This window comes from Perca flavescens, chromosome 7 (assembly GCF_004354835.1).
Source record: "Perca flavescens isolate YP-PL-M2 chromosome 7, PFLA_1.0, whole genome shotgun sequence".
Lineage (NCBI taxonomy): Eukaryota > Metazoa > Chordata > Actinopteri > Perciformes > Percidae > Perca > Perca flavescens.
In genome coordinates, this window is record NC_041337.1 from 8,713,417 (window position 1) to 8,733,635 (window position 20,219).

Below are 20,219 nucleotides of genomic sequence, written 5' to 3' on the forward strand. Positions count from 1 at the left end.
GACTTTAAGATTTGTAATTGTTTAGTATTTATTTACTGTAAACAAAAGAAAAATGTGTGAATCTGTCATTATTGCACAATTCCTCCAAGAAGGCCTACCTAACCTAACTAAGATGTAACACTAACACTTTGCTTATACAGTACAAACAAAATGCAGGACATTTGTAACCTTTAAATTTTTCTGAAAGGAATGTAACAATTCTCCTGGACAGAAAAGGGTTTGGACAATGTCCCAAATGACAAAAACAGTCAAAAAAAAAATTATACAAACAACACAGTCCTAAAACCTTATGCTAATATACATAGTCAATATAGTGTGCAGTTACTCCTATGTAAATCATTTTGATTACTCACTGAAGTCCAGTGATCACCGGTTAATGAGACAGCGTTTGCACTTTGCAGCAGTTCCAGTATGGCTGCTTTCTCCGTGGAGTACAGGCTGTGTATGCGTGAAACTACTGTCCCCCTCGACAACTTTTTAAAAGTAAACTTTCCATTCAGAATCTTATTGGCATCCATTTCGCGTCCCGTCTCGCGCTCGCCATCTACCCAAAACGTAACGTTAGCCTACTACTCTTTGGCCGGCTCGCAAGCCCAAACAAGTGTGTGCAGCGTGCCTGTTTTGTTTCCGGTGTAGCTAGTGTGTGTTGTTGTAGTTTTTCTAACGTTACTAGTTGTTGCAACAGCATGTGAAAAAAAACTACAAAGTTTGCTAGGCCAAAAAGAACGTTCATCTCGCGATAAAAAAAAATTGACGCCGTTAAAATGGGTTTGCGTTAACGCCGTTAATAACGCGTTTTACTGACAGCACTAGTATTAACCCAAAAACAGCTGAAACTATATGATTGCTTAAAAATATAATCATGCTAAATGTTGTGTTACTGATTGTTGGGTACTCGTAGGGTACAGATTCAATCATTGGTAAATTATCAAAGGCAAATTATCAAAGATGTTTTATCAATATTATATTGCACCGAGAGCGGTAAGCGGAAAGGCGGGGGGCTTTCCGTTCTAGTAAACAGCAGATGGGGTTATCCCGGTCATATCCTGGATGTTGAACTGCTGGCAATATGTGAGCTGTCCTATCGGAGAAGAGAGGACCCTGGACCTGATGTATGCTAACATTAAGGAAGCACACACCTCCTCTTCTCTCCCCACTCTGGGCAGGTCAGATCACAACCTGGTTCACCTCAAACCCTGCTATGACAATCGTGGCTGAGAGGAGGATGCTGCCCAGGCTTCAGTCCATCTTGGATAATGTCTCACACCCTCTCTACGACACACTGGCCCAGCAGAGGAGCATCTTCGGCAGAAGACTCCTCTCACCCAGATGCACCACAGAGCGCCACAGGAAATCGTTCCTGCTTGTGGTCATTAAACTTTACAACGCCTCCCTCAGAGAGTCACACACCCCCTCTCTATAATCATCTCATCTCAAACATAGACAATCACTTCTCTTTTTTTATTGCACTAAAATCATCTCAACATAGACAATCCTTTCTCTTTTTTATTGCACTATTTGCACTTTAACACTGTACATTTCATATTTTATATATTATTACTGTATATTTGTTTTTATTATATATGTTAAAAGTCTTGATAATATGTTTTTATTTGTTTGTATACCTGGAGTTAGTATTTCTGATTCGGAATATTATAAGATAATATAAGTTATGAATGTGGTTATTAATAACTTTATCAAATCGACAAACGATCAAAACGGGGCACCACCCTGCAAGTCAGGGACCAATAATCAAACTGTGAAACAGTCTCATTTCTGTGGTAATCTTTTTTAAAGGAAGGGTGAATTCGAGCACTGACCTGTGTTCAACCAGCAATTATCACAATAAGCACACAATCACAGGCAACTGCTAATTAAAGTATAGTAGAATTTATTAACTTCAAAATCATCAATGTGTAGTTAGTGAAAGAAGAAAGGGTAAAGAAAGAGACAAACTGATCTTAGTTATCAATAATGACCCACCCCCCTCAGTCACTCAGGCCTGGACCAACGTGCAGTCAGGGCAGACTCTGAGTATTTTGTCTCACTGAGGGGGAACGTTCCTTATAACCACTCTGGTGGCTAACAGCTGATTTTTCGCGGAGATTATCTCGCAGCACAGTAACTAAAACTCTGTGAAAGGGGAGTTAGCAGGTAGCAATTACAGTTTTACCAAGCTACTCAACACAACATATCAACAGTATTGTGATCAAATGATACATTCACAGCCAAACGGATGAATACTCAAAGCGTGCAATAATAGCACCGTATTGATCAGATCATATTAATGGCAACACAAATGGCAACAATAGCCAGTTACATATTAATAAAACACACCCTGTTCTGATCTGGCCAGAACACTATTAAGCCTCTTACTTTTGGATGTGCAGTTCACTTAGTTGTTCGGCGGATCCTCCGCAATGAACAGTAAGTGAGTTAACGAAACCGAAAAGCTCCCTCCGGCAGTTGGATTCCGAGCTCTGTTAGAGTCGACTGTCGAAGACGTGATGTCCTCCTTTCCTCGGAAAACAGGGCAAGTTACCCTCTGCAGATTTGGTGAGAGACGGAAAATCTCCTTCACCAGGACCCCCCCTTTAGTACCATGAAGATACTGTTCAGATCAAACTCGACCGGCGAGGTAAGGCTATGGATTTCTCGGCAGCGCTGCGACGTGTCATCCTTTCAGTAACGAAGGCTACTAGTGGAAAGACAAAGTTTCATTAGTGCTCAGCGTATTTATTCCCCCGGTCAGTTGGTCGTGGCCCTCTGGTCCGTTCAGGGTCCGTGGTCCGATCGGAAATCAGTGTTCTTGAGCAGGTCAAAAATTTGTTGTTTCCTGATCAGTTTAAACAGTGCTCTTTGTTTCAGATCAGTTTAAACAGTGCTCTCTGTTCAGGATGAACATCTGTTGGTCATGACTTCTTTATCTCAGAGGCCGCTGCTTTGAAACCTCTGTTTACAAGATAATGTTTAATATCCAGTTTAATTATTCCTATGAGTAACATGATATTACTATAAACATGCTTAGGGACATGTTAGTGTGAATTGCTTTGTGTGACTGTCTGCTTCAGTATGAAGCTGCAGCTGTAGAAACGTTTGTGGTTGAGGGCCTGAGTGCATATAGGAGAGAGAAAGATAGCTGCATTGACCTGGTGATGAACAGGGTTGATATATTGTATGTTAGATAGTGAAATGCATAAAGAGGAAACATTGTCACATGCAATATTTCAATCACCAATCCACAGCCTGGTCATGATGAGGGACAGGCAGCAGAGTTCATTTCACATCAGCAAGAGGTGGTTAAGTGCCAGGAGCAGGACACTTTATATTAAGGCTGCCTTTATCCCTATCTTAGCGAATTGCATAGTCAGCTATCAACATGGGTGTGCATCATGATTATGAAAAGTATCGTGCCATTTAGTGCAGTAAAACTTAACATGTTTAATAATTCCTGTTAGGTTAATTTGAAACATTAAACCCGTTAGAAATTAATCGTGGGTTGACTGCAATTTCACTTGGTGGTTCCACCTGGTGGTTGATTATGAAAGTAATTTTCATCATTTCACAGCATTAATATGAATCAAAAGTGTAATATGACATTGACAAAATATTAAATAGGTTATTTAATGCTAATTCTTTAACACAAAGCAATACATTATATCAATAATAGCTAATAACCTGTCTTTAAAATCATTTGTTTATTCAGGTTGAAGATAGTTGCAGCACAAACGATTTTTTGCTCACCACCCTCAGCAAAAGCCTAAACACCTGTCTCTACAGAGAGTGTTTAGTTGTAAAGATGGTACCAACCGCAAATGGCTAATAAACACAACCCCAATTATCAGCATTGGTTTTGAGATGTTACTTGCTGTGAATACTTTGTCTGATAGGCTACAGTATTGTGGCATAGTATCAGGACTTCCTGGCTAGTGTCTGTCGCGCACGGCTAGGGGCGAATGGCCGAATGATGGGCCTATTTGGGATAAAGTCCAGGGCTGTTTTTAGCCCCAGTCCGTTCCTGGGTGGCCCCTTAAATAAAAAACGAACAGTCCCTAAGAAAGATCGAATTTGAACCAGTATATATACATTATTTGAGACTGAATATTTATCGTTATTTGTGGTTTAATGTGTTACGCAGAGTTGGCTCTGCTTGAATGGAATCAGCACGAGTATGAACCGTATTAATTAAGTTAACACTCTGACTGTTTTACTTAACTTTGCGTTTCTCTTTGCCAGAAAGCTCCCAGACTTCAGTCAGACTTGGCAGATTCCGTCATGTTTGTCACTTACTTCCTACTGCTGAGCAGTCTTGGTCTTGTCATTACAACTCAAGGTGAGTGGCAGAGCAGATAAGCTTGTGACATAGGCTATGTGTGATTATACATTTGCTGTTTACTTATCTTGTCCTCACTTCTAATGTTCACCTTTCTCTTTCTGTATTTTTCATTGTAGCTCAAAACTGCTCCAAACCTGCAGGAGGAGACAACATGGGTTTGAAGGGCGAAGACATTCTTTTACAAACCTTCCCAGAGGGGAAGAAAGTGACTTTTGCCTGCAATGTTGGCTATATGACTGCAGGAGGATTTTGGTCCATTACTTGTACTGCTGGTGCCTGGACTCCTCTGACGCTGAAATGCGAGAGTGAATAATGACACTTTATTTTTACATTCAAATTTGTAAAAGCAGCAATAATGTGGCAATATTCTCTGGTCTTTGACCAACCGGGAAATGGCGTCTTACCTAGGCCTGTCACCATTAGAAATTTAGCTGTATGATAAATTGTCCCAGAAATGATTGCGATAAACGATAATATTGTCGTTCTGAGACCATTTTCATCTAATATAATGATAATGGCATAATAATGGAGGTACACTTTTTCAAAGATCAATAAACTTTTATTTCTAAAGAATATTAACACTGGAACTGGAAGACATTTTAAATATCCACAATATGTATTTGATCTCCTTTAGTATGTCTTATTTCATTAATTAAATTAAACACTAAATATTACATTTAAATAATAGTATATAATTAATAAATTAAATCTATCTATATGGCTGTCTGCCACATGGCGAGTAAATGTTTGTACCAAAATAGTTCTGTTTTTCAGTCTTCATTTTGGAGAAAGTGCAGCTACCACACACACACACACACACACTACATCACTTCTGTTTACTGATTGCTATCGTTTACCTCAAGCTAATTAATTAGCTAGTACGTGGCGTTTTTTGCCAGCCAGCCTTCCAAAAGAAAGCAGAATCATTAACCGTTGACCGACAAGCAGGTAACGGAGTCTCAGTTCACCGTCCAGGAGCCTCTGACACACTGACAGTGGACAGCTGTAGACTTGTATGTGTGTGTATATATATATATATATATATATATATACACACAACATGTAAAAATGAAACACCATGGTATGGTTTACATTTTGTACTACTTTGTAATCTGCAAGTGCCTTTATCATTTCAAGTGTTGTCAATCGAAAAAGAAAAAAGGTTATTCTGTATTCTGTTCCTTCCATATATATATCTATATCTATATCTATATCTATATATATATATATATATATATATATATATATATATATATATATATATATATATATATATAGATATACAAAACAAACTAGGGAAGTGGCTATACGCTGCTCTATGTCGGAGGTGGAAAACCGAAACTACTGAGCAGCGTCCTTTATAAACCTGAAACTGCGTTTTACAGCGAGAGTGGACACTAAGTGACGCACATGTCTGCTTCAGAGTGCTGTGTGTTTGAGTCTGAACCGTGACTGTAAACGTCACGTCACAGGAACTTCAAACTAAATCGGTAGTATTCCTAAACTTTGTGTTGATGGCATCAATGTATTACACTGATTTGGCTAGGATTCCTCCGAAAATTTCACCCAGCTTTCACAGCTTTCCTCACGTAGAGACATTGACATATATATAATGGACCAATAGACCCCGTTGCTCTGGACGGAGACCAGTGAAGGCTATTAGAAGCACTTTTCCGGTGATCTCTTGCTTTACTGCGCAGCCTCCAAGTGACAGAGACAACGTAAATATGACATGAGCAACGTGTCTGAAAGTTGTAAGTCTTCTGGTAGGTGTGCCAAGAGAAATCTCAATCATTCCCAATCTTACAGAGACGGAGAGTGTAGGTATATGTAAGGAGATAACATAAGCACAGGCTAATTATTGCTAACTAAAATGCTAGTTAACATTAGTAATTAAACCTAAACAGCTAACGTAAGTCGAAACTGCCTCCTGTACTATATTATTAAAAATATAATTCCTCTACTGTGCGACAGTAAGTCACTTGGTTATGACACAATCGTTAGCCTATTTTTACAAAAACGTCTGCTATGGAGCCATAACGTGAGGTACAAGGTAATGGAGCCTTTTATACATTGTCGTGTTTCTTTAGAAATAAACAATGGACAAATAGAGTCTTTAAACGCTTCAGATGTAAAGTTATTCGCTGTCAAAGTGGCTCCAAAATGTATGCTAGATAGTGAAATGCTAACGGGAGGTGATCTCTTTGTAGCGTCAAAATGGCGCCATAGGAGGTTTGAGTTCTGAAGCGAAGCTTACCCCCTTGCGTAGAGACGGTTGCTAGGTGGTAGCACCAAATACAGCATGGTCGGACCCCGCACGTAGCTGCCCGTTCTATTCGCCTCGGAAAAATAAACTGGACAAAGTTACATTCAGGGCTACGCTCAAAACATTCGGGGCTGAAGATGCGGCAAAATCGGCTCACGCCGCGCCTGGTGTAAACCGGGACATTTTAGCGTACCGACAGGCTTTTGTCGGGACTTGGGACAAGCAATTCAAAATCGGGGCTGTTCCGGTCAAACCGGGACGTCTGGTCACCTAGGGGGCCCTCTGTTGGCCACGGGGCCCTTTGCAATTGCAAAGGTCGCTTAGTGGCTGGGCCGGCTCTGGCGAGAGGGAGAGAGAGAGAGGAAGCATGCAAATAGCAATTATCGCGGTCGGAAAAATTATCGACCTAATTTGTTTTTATCGTGTGATTAATTGATTTATTGACTAAGATGACAGGCCTAGTCTTACCAACATATAAATGTCATCTTAACTTAACTTTAGACCGGATGCCACATATGCGTATGATTAAATCCTTATGAGGGTTATCTTTTTTTTCAGGGTGGAACTGTGGCAATGCTGGAGAAGTGGACAACGGAAATATCGATTACCCTGAAGGGACACAGTTTGGTGATAAACTAGTGGTCACTTGCAACCCCGGGTTAGTAATAAACTGATAACTAGGACGGTTCATGTTAAGATAATTAGTTTTTAAAATGTAATTGTAAGAAATGTATTTACCTCTAAAATGTCAGCAACCATCATGTTTCCAAATCAAAAAAATTATTCTAATCAAAGTGGGTGTTCAGTGGGGCTTACCAGTCAGTGTTATCCAGTGTTGGGAAAGATACTTTCAAAACGTATTTCGTTACAGAATACATGCCCACAAATGTAATTTGTAACGTATTCCATTACGTTACTCAATCTGAGTAACGTATTCTGAATACTTGGATTACTTCAGGATTACTTCCACATTGAATTGCGTTTATAAGTGTAGGAATGCGGCTTTCACATCCAGCTTACTAAACAGGCCTATAATGGTGTGTTCTTTTTATTCCAACTAGCTGAATGTGTACCTGAACAAGCAGATAGATTATTTTATTGGTAGTCCCAAACTGCATACTACAAAAATCTAACCGCGGTCTAAGCTACCACAAGCTAATTTTAGCTAACGTTAGTTAGCATGTCAAACGGGGCTAGTCAGTCTTTAAACGGCTCTGGAGCTAGTAAATCAGCACAGAGGAGAATGTAAAGCAATGTAGCAAGGTGATCAGTAAAACTACAGCATCTATTACATCTATTTCATATCGGGGCTTCTGGAAAATGTATTAAGTTGCCTTAATTTATTCAGAGTGAATAAACTCGTGAAACAGAAGTATCGTCATGTAATCCATTGATTTTAACAATGTAACTGTATTCTAAATACCAACTATTTAAATTGTAACTGTAACGGAATACAGTTACTCATAATTTGTATTCTGAATACGTAACGCCGTTACATGTATTCCGTTACTCCCCAACACTGGTGTTATCATGTGAATTAAAGGGGCTTACACAGATTCTTCTTGACATGTGTTGTCTAAAGTCAAAACATTTTTACATTACATTTTTATTTATTCCCTAATTAGCTTCCATACGGTCCCCAAGAAAGGTCAAATCCTTTGTGGAGCCAAAGGGTGGATGGACAGGTTGCCTGAATGTGAAGGTTGGTCATCTCTGTGTGTTAATATGAGACACATGACTAAATAAAATCTGTGTATTTCCATTCTAAAAGATGTCACTTTAATTTTGCAGTGGTGACTTGTGATAAGCCAACTGAGGTAGCGAATGCTGTTTTCAGTCCAGACAAAGAATCCTATGACCATAGAGAAGTTGTACAGTACAGATGTCAAAATGATTATACACTTAATGGATCAAGTTCAATATCATGTTCAGAACATGGAACATTTGTTCCTGCTCCAACATGTTTCCGTAAGTGGTTTTTAATTTTTTCCAACCTTTTCTCAACATTTTCCCAGTGTAAACTCAGCTGTGACTGACACTCTCCCATACTTTGGAAAAAGTTATTTTGGACAATTGTATTAATGTCTATTTTAAAATGTTCTCTTCCTGCAGTGGTTCAATGTGAGGATCCTAATATAGCCAATGGTCACCAGGTTGATGGTTCTCGACCCCCTCATGGATACAGGTCTACGGTGACATACGAGTGCATATCTGGGCATGTTATGGAAGGAGGACGCACCCTGACATGTGGAATAGATAGTCAGTGGTCACCTGGACTTCCAACATGTCAAAGTAAGTCATTAATTGAAATTACTACTTGGTGTAAGTCTGTAAAGAAAAGTCAACCTGTTACGTTTGACCATGATGAAAACATGATTTGATACTAATCCAGATGCCATCACATTTTTACATGTGATTAATCTCATAACATTGCATATACTTATGTCAGTAGTTTCCCTTTTAGATAAGATTTGCATTTTTTTGTGTTCTTTTGCTCTGTGTTTAATTTCATGTCTGCTACTGACGTACAACCACATTGCGCACTGTAAAATTATTTTATGAAAGAAATAGACATATTACATATTACATGAATGCCAACTCCGGGACGTTTTTGAATCGCGCCTGGACTACTATGGTGCTGAAATGTGAGAGTGAATAATGACACTTCATTTTAACATTGAAATTTGTAAAAGCAGCAATAATGTGGCAATATTCTCTGGTCTTTGACCAACTGGGAAATGCTGTGTTACCAACATATAAATGCTGGATGAATAGATGAGTGACTGATAATATCTAGTAACCATTCTGTTGAATCATATCGATATCCAGTCATTGTAACTCATTTAGACCGGATGCCACATATGCGTGTGATTACATCCTTATGAGGGTTATCTTTTTTCAGGGAGGAACTGTGGCTCTGCTGGAGAAGTGGACAACGGAAATGTCGATTACCCTGAAGGGACACAGTTTGGTGATAAACTAGTGGTCACTTGCAACACTGGGTTAGTAATAAACTGATAACTAGGACGGTTCATGTTAAGAGAATTAGTTTTTAAAATGTAATTGTAAGAAATGTGTTTACCTCTAAAATGTCAGCAACCATCATGTTTCCAAATCAAAAAATGTATTATAATCGAAGTGGGTGTTCAGTGGGGCTTACCAGTCAGTGTTATCATGTGAAATAAAGGGGCTTACACAGATTCTTCTTGACATGTGTTGTCTTGAAGTCTAAACATTTTTTTTTTTATTTATTCCCTAATTAGCTTCTATATGGTCCCCAAAGATAAAGGTCAAATCCTTTGTGGAGCCCAAGGATGGATGGACAGGTTGCCTGTATGTGAAGGTTGGTCATCTCTGTGTGTTAATACAAGACACATGACTAAATAAAAACTGTATTTCCATTCTAATAGATGTCACTTTCATTTTGCAGTGGTGACTTGTGATCCGCCACCTGAGGTAGTGAATGGTGTTTTCAGTCCAGTCAAAGAATCCTATGACTATAGAGAAGTTGTACAGTACAAATGTCAAAATGATTATACACTTAATGGATCAAGTTCAATATCGTGTTTAGAACATGGAACATTTGGTCCTGCTCCAACATGTGTCCGTAAGTGTTTTTTATTTTTTTCCAACCTTTTCTCAACATTTTCCCAGTGTAAACTCAGCTGTGACTGACACTCTCCCATATGGAAAAAGTTATTTAGGACAATTCTATTAATTTCTATTTGAAAATGTTCTCTTCCTGCAGTGGTACGATGTGAGGATCCTAATATAGCCAATGGTCGGGTGGGGGGGAAATTTCATGTCTGTACTACCACATTGCACACTGTAAAGTTATTTTATGAAGGAAATAGACATATTACATATTACATGAATGCCAACTCCGGGATGTTTTTGAATCACGCCTGGACTACTGTGATGCTGAAATGCAAGAGTGAATAATGACACTTCAGTTTTACATTAAAATCTTTAAAAGCAGCAATAATGTGGCAATGTTCTCTGGTCTTTGACCAACTGGGAAATGACATCTTACCAACATATAAATGCTGGATGAATAGATGAGTGACTGATAATATCTAGTAACCAGTGACTGATAATATCTAGCAACCATTCTGTTGAATCATATTGATATCCAGTCATTTTAACTCATTTAGACCGGATGCCACATATGCGTGTGATTAAATCCTTATGAGGGTTATCTTTTTTTTTAGGGAAGAACTGTGGCTCTGCTGGAGAAGTGGAGAACGGAAATGTCGAGTACCCTGAAGGGACACAGTTTGGTGATAAACTAGTGGTCACTTGCAACACTGGGTTAGTAATAAACTGATAACTAGGACGGTTCATATCATGGTTCATCAATAAGTAATTGTAAGAAATGTGTTTTACCTCTAAAATTTCAGCAACCATCATGTTTTCAAATCAAAAAATGTATTCTAATCGAAGTGGGTGTTTAGTGGGGCTTAGCAGTCAGTGTTATCCTGTGAAATAAAGGGGCTTACACAGATTCTTCTTGACATGTGTTGTCTGAAGTCAAAACATTTTTTTGTATTTATTCCCTAATTAGCTTCTATATGGTCCCCAAAGATAAAGGTCAAATCCTTTGTGGAGCCCAAGGGTGGATGGACAGGTTGCCTGAATGTGAAGGTTGGTCATCTCTGTGTGTTAATACGAGACACATGACTAAATAAAAATAAAAAGTTATTTAGGACAATTGTATTAATTTCTATTTTAAAATGTTCTCTTCTTGCAGTGGTTCGATGTGAGGATCCTTATATAGCCAATGGTCACCAGGTTGATGGTTCTCGACCCCCTCATGGATACAATTCTACGGTGACATACGAGTGCAAATCTGGGTATGTTATGGAAGGAGGACGCACCCTGATATGTGGAATAGATAGTCAGTGGTCACCTGGACTTCCAACATGTCAAAGTAAGTCATTAATTGAAATTACTAATTGGTGTAAATCTGTAAAGAAAAGTCAACCTGTTAGGTTTGACCATGGTGAAAACATGATTAGTATACTAATCCAGATGCCTTCACATTGCAAACAGCATTGCATATACTTCCGTCAGTAGTTTACTTTTTAGATAACATTTGCAATTTTTTGTGTGCTTTTGCTCTGTGGTTAAATAAAAAAAAAAGAAGAAAAAAAAGAAATGTCCTTTTTTAATTTATTTGAAGAAATTACTTGCCATAAATTCCATATTTAAAGGGGTGATAGAATGATTATATAGGGTATTTCACACTGTTCCTTATGGTCTCCTAATGTGGTATGTAACATTAGTTGGGCTGAAAATGGCCTGGTTGATATTTTATTGGCCCTTATGCATCCCTGTGTTTTGGCCCTATTTGTAACAAGAGCTTTTCTTCCAAATATGGTATGGTCATTAATATTTAGATGAGCTGCGCGCTGCTTGATTGAGCCTTATCCCCGTACACACACATAAAGACGCGCGCTGATTGGTTGAGCGAATCGCCATACACACGCATTAGCGGTCGCGGTCTGATTGGTTGAGTGAATCCCCAATACACACACATTAGAAACGCGACAGAATCTCATATTCCAGACACAGCAATGTTTCCTTACCAAATTCACTTCTGAGACTTATACTATATAAAGCTCAAATATGGGCCGTTTTACGAAAATGGATGGCTAATTGCAAATTTGGTAAAACTGTGTGTCGCAGTTCAGCTGCCTGTGTTGCTGCCTCGCCGCCCGGCCTGCCTTCCTCCACAGACCCCGGCCTGCTGTGAGCTCAATTAAGCTCCGGCACGGCTGCTGCAGCCCACAGCACCTCATACCCGCGCAAAGTCACCGTTTGGGCTAATGGACTACTACCAAACGCCGCTGCCCTGACAGAGCTCCAGGGCCTGCATCTCCTCTCTTCCTGCTAGCTAAATGGCCCGTGTGTGAGAGCGTGGTCAGCAAGCTTGTTACACCAGCAATCTCTTACCACATGTTACACACATGTCACGCCACTTAACTATACAACATATACCTAAATGCAGAGGTGTCAAGTAACGAAGTACAAATACTTCGTTACCTTACTTAAGTAGAAATTTTGGGTATCTATACTTTACTGGAGTAATTATTTTACAGCATACTTTTTACTTCTACTCCTTACATTTTCACGGAATTATCTGTACTTTCTACTCCTTACATTTTAAAAATAGCCTCGTTACTCATATTTCAGTTTGGCTTGTTTTTGCTCGTCATCGTTCAAAAAAAACACACAAAAAAACCCTATCCAAATCGCTCCATCTGGAGAGAGTGAATGTGATTGTGGTTGGATGAGAAGTATAAACATAGTCATTCCGACACCCTATTGGTTTGTACGCGATCCATCAAACCTGCACAGACCAGGTGCCTTGTTATCTACCGGACCGAATAGCAACGTGGATTTCGGTGCCTTATTTAGGTGCCACTTAAATGACTGCGCTTCTCTCTGATGCTCCGAAAACGGACGTTAGAGGGAACTGAAACATCGCCGCACGGGACGCTAGTTAACACTACAGTTGGCAGCAGCTAACGTTAGCCTACGGTTAGCTAGCAGCTAGAGTAAACACGGTTAAAATGTTGAGAGCTAAACGGTGTAAAAGTGTGTCTGTATTTCACTGGAGAGGATTGTAACACCAGACTGTAGCTGCCGTTCTCTGATAAACACAGAAGAGATGTGTCACCTTTTTCAGCCCTTCTGAGTTTGCAGGTATGATTTTAATATAACATTATTATATTCATATGATTTTGTCCTAACGTTTTAGAGTTAAGCTGTTGTCCATGGCATTGTTTCCCCCTTACATCAAGGGTCTTCAACGTTTTTTAAGCCAAGGATCCCTTTACTTAAAGTGAGATGTAGCAGGGACCCCCTACTACATATTGTATGAAATTAAGTTGCATATTAAACTGGGCCTACAATAACTGTTAGGGCAACCTAAAGCCTTCTTACATACCCTTATATCATAAGCTATTAAAATATTAATTGTTGGCATGATTTTATAAATCATATTTTAATGTTACATACTGTATGTGACATACTGTATGTGGCACAGTAAATCTAGGCCGAACTGTATCTGTGGGCTGATATCTTAGGGACTACCTTACCTATAGGCCAGTAAGCTTATCATCAGTGGGAATTTATGTTTGCTAATATGTTGGAATTATGTTAAGGCATTTTCATTTTAAAAGACTCAAAGATAATAAAAAGACTAAAAAATTTACAATAATTTGGAGAGCCCCTGCAATGACTTTGAGGACCCCTTGTTGAAGATCTCTGCCTTACATTACTTTTACTTTTATACTTTAAGTAGTTTTGAAACCAGTACTTTTACACTTTTACTTAAGTAAAAAGCTTGAGTTGATACTTCAACTTCTACAAAAGTCTTTTCAAACCCTAGTATCTATACTTCTACTTGAGTAATGAATGTGAATACTTTTGACACCTCTGCCTAAATGTCTTATAAAGCTAACAACAGTGTCCGATTTCAAGTTAATGAATATTTGTGAGCTGTAAGGGTTTCGTTAGCTGCGACTGTCCCTTCAATCCTATGTGTACAGATTGCGGCTAGTTAGGGCCAGAGCGCCAACAGCGGCGAAGGCCCTATTGAAACTGAAGGAATTATTGTTTCTTTCTATTATTATTTTCCCGTCAAATGAATTGGCTTTTTGAGGGGCTTAATATATTCAAAAACTCACAAAATTTGGCGGTCGCATCAAGTCTGGTGAAAATTTACGTATTTTAAGGGTTTCGGGAATAGGCGCACAAAAATGGCTCGCTAGCGCCCCCTAGAAAGTTAAGAAAATTGAGCCCCTGCAGTGCGTTTAACATAGACTCACGAAACTTGGTACACATATGTAACATGTCAAGATGTACAAAAAACGTCATTAGAGCCTAAACCCTAAACTCAACAGGAAGTCCGCCATTTTGAATTAAATGTTCGAAATTAGTGCGATTTTGGCCATTTCCACATGTCGTACTTCAACGAACTCCTCCTAGAGATTTCATCCGATCAACTTCAAACTCGGTCTGGCCATCTTAAGACGTTAAAGCGTGGCCGTTCATTGAACTCAGCAGAGACTTCCTTCTTAATTGGCTTAAACATAGGGGGCGGTTTGGCCCGCCCCCTATGTTTAAGCCACGCCCCCTTTCATACATGCTGACACATTTAAGGTAGAGTCTTGTGTGAGGTATCATTCATCTCAGCAGAGGCTTCATTTTTAATTGGTGCTGTTGGACCCGCCCCCTATGCTTTAGCCACGCCCCCTTTCACAGCTAATGAACCGTATGACGTAGAGTCTTGTGTGAGGTATCGTTGAACTCGGCGGAGAGTTCCCTTTTCATTGGTGACGATTTTTGGCGTCTGAGTGCCGCACAAATGCACGGTTGCAAGGAGCGGGGTCCGCCGGTAACCCCGACGCGCGAAGAGCCGCGAGGGCCTGTCCATCGCTGCTCACAGCTTTAATTATTAGGGCCCGAGCGCCGACAGCGACAGCGGCGAAGGCCCTGTTGAAACTGAAGGAATTATTGTTTGTTTGTTTGTTTCTTTCTATTATTATTTTCCCGTCAAATGAATTGGCTTTTTGAGGGGCTTAACATATTCAAAAACTCACCAAATTTGGCGGCCGCATCAAGTCTGGTGAAAATATACGTATTTTAAGGGTTTCGGGAATAGGCACACAAAAATGGCTCGCTAGCGCCCCCTAGAAAGTTAAGAAAATTGAGCCCCTGCAGTGCGTTTAACGTAGACTCACGAAACTTGGTACACATATGTAACATGTCAAGATGTACAAAAGAATTCATAAGAGCCATCCCCTAAACCCAACAGGAAGTCTGCCATTTTGATTTCAAAGTTTGAAATTAGTGTGATTTTGGCCATTTTCACATGTCTTACTTTAACAAACTCCTCCTAGAGATTTCATCCGATCAACTTCAAACTCGGTCTGTGCCATCTTAAGACGTTAAAGATGAAAAGTTGTTAAAAGAAAAACTTTTTGTCATAGGGCGTGGCCGTGGCTGGGCGGCCATTTTGTGCGTTTCGCCGCCGAAACAGGAAGTGGGTGTAACTCGAGTGTACGTTGTCCGATTACCTCGAAACTTTTCAGGATTCATAAGAGTCCAACCCTGAGGACAAATAAAGGCCGATATTTACTTAAAGTCATAGCGCCCCCTAGTGGCAACAGGAAGTAGGCCTAAAAGTCAAGGTGCTATACTTTAACGAACTCCTCCTAGAGATTTCATCCGATGGACTTCAAACTTGGTCTGTACCATCCCAACACCTTAACGATGAAAAGTTATTAAAAGAAAAACTTTTCGTCAGACGGTGTGGGCATGGCGGCCATTTTGAGTGTTTAGCGATGAACAAAGAAGTTGTTGTACGTTGTTGTGTACGTTGTCGTATCTGCCTAAAATTTCTCACGAATCACAAGGGTCCAGAGTACGTTATTCATTGGTGATGATTTGGCCTGCCCCCTATGCTTAAGCCACGCCCCCTTTCATAACATTTCAACCTTTTAAGCTATACCCTTGTGTGAGGTGTCATTGAACTCAGCACAGATTTCCTTCTTCATCGGTGATGGTTTGACCCGCCCCCTAAGCTTAAGCCACGCCTTCTTAATAACATTTGAACCATTTAAGGTTGACCCTTGTGTGAGGTGTCATTGAACTCAACAGAGACTTCCTTCTTCATTGGTGATGGTTCGGCCCGCCCCCTATGTTTAAGCCCCTTTCATACATGCTGACCCATTTAAGGTAGAGTCTTGTGTGAGGTATCATTCATCTCAGCAGAGGCTTCATTTTTAATTGGTGATAGTTGGGCTCGCCCCCCATGCTTTAGCCACGCCCCCTTTCACAGCTAATGAACCATATGACGTAGAGTCTTGTGTGAGGTATCGTTGAACTCGGCGGGGAGTTCCCTTTTCATTGTTGAAGGTTTGTGGCGTCTGAGTGCCGCGTAAATGCACGGTCGCAAGGAGCGCCGTCCGCCGGTAACCCCGACGCGCGCAGAGGCGCGAGGGCCCGTCCATCGCTGCTCGCAGCTTTAATTACAGTTTGAATTTCGTCACGCCACTTATACAACATCTAACTAAATGTTTTATTAAGCTAACAACGGTGTTCGATTTCAAGTTAATGAATATTTGTGAGCTGTAAGGGTTTCGTTAGCTGCGACTGTCCCTTCAACCCTAGGGGTATGTAGCTATAAATCACGGATAGTTAGCTTCATTTTCGGCGTAATTCGAGTATATTTACAGTTTGAATTTCGTCACGCCACATATACAACATCTAACTAAATGTCTTATAAAGCTAACAATGGTGTCTGATTTCAAGTTAATGAATTTTTGTGAATTCCAGAGGAATTCTAAGAGGAGGCTAGCTAGCTCTCATTGATAGAGCTCCATCCAGCTGCAGGCTCTATCAATGAGACTCTCGGACAAGCGGCGTTTATTTCCCCAATCGTTTGTTTAAATAACTCAACACATTATAATTACACACATTAAAAGAGTAACTGGAACCTGTGGTAAGAGAATGCTGGCGTAACAAGCTCGCTGACCGTGCTTTCACTCACATACACCGGGCATTTAGCTAGCAGGAAGAGGGGAGTTGCAGGCCCTGGAGCTCTGTCAGAGCAGCGGCGTTTCGTAGTTCATTAGCCCAAAACGGTAACTTTGCACGGGTATGAAGTGCCGTGGGCTGCCAGACGTAACAGAGCTCAATCGCACTCACAGCAGGCCGGGGTCTGTGAAGGGAGGCAGGCTGGGCGGCGAGGCAGCAACACAGGCAGCACCGGCCTCTGAAGTCCGACACACAATCGGACAAAATTTGCAATTAGACATCAATTTGCGTAAAACGGCCCATATTTGACCTCTACATAGTTGATTTCTCGCATAAAAAAAGTCTCAAAAGTGAATTTAATGGTAAGATAGCATATGAACAATGTATACAATTTCTGAGATCTGCACGACCTAGATTCAGAAGACTAACTGATCTCAGGTCAGTTGTGTAGCCTGTGCAAATGTTGGGGCGTGACAAACACAGACTAGAGCCAAATGACGTCAACTATGGGGCTTGTTGAGATTCGCCCGTTTTCAGAGGCAGTTTCAAATAGTGAGATTTGCAGAGAAAAGAGGTGTCAATGGGATTTAGAGGTTCTATGCATGTCCTAGTTACCCACTAAACTCATAAACTGTCATTATTCAACTATGACAAGGTAAAATCAGATTTGCATTCTATCACCCCTTTAAAGTTTCAGGATGAATCTATGAAATTCTTCAGCCTCTGTTTGCCAAATAGATTGCTTATTATATAAATATAACCTAAGATATGAAGGAGAAGGTTGGAAGTAGTAATTAGAGCCATGGATTTAATAATTTAAACAAGGCTGGAGTGTGTGTGAAATATTTATTAATTGTTGGATGTGCATTTCAGATCATTTTGTTTGATCAATTGGTTGTTCCATTTGTGCATGAATAGGTCCTGAGCATGTCTGTGTGTATTCCAGGCCTGTGTGTAGTGATTTCTAACAAACGAGTGTAAATTGTAATTTCCCCACTGGGGATCAATAAACAGTATAAATTATTATTAAATTAAATTATATAGGCATATTATTGTTGTTACTATTATCAAAAATAATCAAAAAAATCAAATCATTTCCCAGGTATCAAAAAAGGCATGTGAATAGAAATTATATATATTTACAGTTTTTTTTGTTTTTTTTAAATGCAACCATTTGACATTCAAATTAAATAACAGCAGCCAATCAGTACGACTAGATATGTAACATTCAAACTATAATTAGGTATTATCAAAAGGCCTGCTGCATGGTGTGAACCTCAGCACCTTTATAAGATGACTCTAATTTCAATGTCCTTTTTTGGTTGTGAAGTGACCTTGGGTGTCATGAAAGGCGCTTTAAATAAAATTTATAATTTCAACAAGTGTTGCTGCAGTGTGTGAAATATTTATTCATAGTTGGATGTGCATTTCAGATCATTTTGTTTCTGGCCAAAACACACATTTAACTTTTGGAGTGTGTGGAGGCCTGGTCACTTAAAGGAACACGCCGACTTATTGGGAATTTAGCTTATTCACGTAACCCCCAGAGTAAGACAAGTCGATACATACCCTTCTCATCTCCGTGCGTGCTGTAAAGCTGTCTGACGGTTCCAACATTAGCTTAGCCCAGCACAGCACAGATCCTGCAGGTAACTGGTTCCAACTAGCCTACTGCTCCGAAATGTGACAAAAGTGACAAAATAATGCCAACATGTTCCTATTTACATGTTGTGATTTGTAGAGTCACAGCGTGTACAAAAAACAACGTAACATGAGACACAGCCGTCTTCTAACTGTAAACAAACCGGGAACTATATTCTCAGGCGGAAGAATATAGTACTTGGGCGGAGTGATAAATACATTTGCTCTGCTTTCTGCAGCAGTTCTGTTATTTTTCTCTTTGCAGATGCATATTTTAGTTGACTGAAATGTAAGCCTAAATGGAGAATGTAAGAATGACTTTAGGCCTACAAACTACACACTAAATACAACTTAAAATGCAAAACAAAAAATAACCATTATTCACTGCCATATAACTCTTTGTCAGAAGGAGCCACTGGAGAGGGGCTAAAGAGCCTACCTCTGCTCTAGTACCAACAAGTTAAATACTGATATGCAATTTATATAATAAAACAGGGGTCGGCAACCTTAGGCACGTGTGCCACCATGGGCATGCGGGACCTTAACAAATGGCACGCTGGCAATATGTGTGCAAGAGAGTTATTGTGTAGAAATCATGGTTGAAATGCTGAAGCACTTTCTCATCCGCATGCCAAATTACAACGTTCACAGTTGCGCGACCTGTTATTTACAGAAGTTTGATTGACTGGGAACAATACAAAGAGGATTACCAACGGCTGCTGGGGCAGATGAACTAACGCTAGTCTTGTTACTGTAAATAGGCTACATTAAAACCTTTTGTGAGTTAAAAGCCAATACTTATCATTGCACTCACCTGTGTAGACCGGCATAAACATGTAGAAAGCGATATTTCAATCTGGTCTGTCTGCTCGGTACACTCTTGTCCACCGCGCTGTTTTACGCAAACACAGCTCTACTCTGCAAAAAGCAATTTTTTACAGTACACGCTAAAACAAAAGCTGTCGGTTTGTAGTCTGTTTATCTTAGTTTGCAGGGAATCTTGAAATTTGGAAAAACTCTTAAGCTGGCTGAAGAAACCATCCTCTCCGCTGGAGTGGTAAATATGGATGCATTTTAAGACCAAAACAAATACATGTGGCTACTTAATATGCACGTGAATGACGAAATCGTTATGTTCGTGTTCTTCATTCTTGATAATGATGCTGGTTGTGTTATTATTTTGCCACAGCATCGTTTCATTGAAAATGAGGCATACAGGACCTGCTTATCAGTCCATTTATCATTGAAGCTGGGCTTTTCCACAACTTTTTGCTTCAGGCTCTTTGACAGTGATATTTTGTCAGCCCGTTTTCCACCAATCAGGAAGCTGCATACTAAAACCATGTTTCCATAATCACAATAATAATATACAATAATAATAATTACAAGGTCCTGATTATGAGAAATAAATGTTATCAAATGTTGCTA

The 20,219-nt window shown here is 39.9% G+C and overlaps 1 protein-coding gene across 1 annotated transcript in view; it reads left to right on the plus strand.

The window, feature by feature from the left end:
- The window catches only part of LOC114558162 (sushi, von Willebrand factor type A, EGF and pentraxin domain-containing protein 1-like), a 191,074-nt gene that overhangs the window by 13,481 nt on the left and 157,374 nt on the right, over positions 1-20,219 (plus strand). The window contains exons 2-13 of the mRNA XM_028581946.1: positions 4,241-4,333; positions 4,453-4,641; positions 7,161-7,260; positions 8,228-8,304; positions 8,394-8,570; positions 8,715-8,894; positions 9,505-9,604; positions 9,866-9,945; positions 10,033-10,209; positions 10,814-10,913; positions 11,167-11,246; positions 11,353-11,532. Coding sequence (XP_028437747.1) covers positions 4,276-4,333; positions 4,453-4,641; positions 7,161-7,260; positions 8,228-8,304; positions 8,394-8,570; positions 8,715-8,894; positions 9,505-9,604; positions 9,866-9,945; positions 10,033-10,209; positions 10,814-10,913; positions 11,167-11,246; positions 11,353-11,532 — 1,498 coding nt within the window. The 5' untranslated portion in view covers positions 4,241-4,275. The remainder of the gene's footprint in view (positions 1-4,240; positions 4,334-4,452; positions 4,642-7,160; positions 7,261-8,227; positions 8,305-8,393; positions 8,571-8,714; positions 8,895-9,504; positions 9,605-9,865; positions 9,946-10,032; positions 10,210-10,813; positions 10,914-11,166; positions 11,247-11,352; positions 11,533-20,219) is intronic.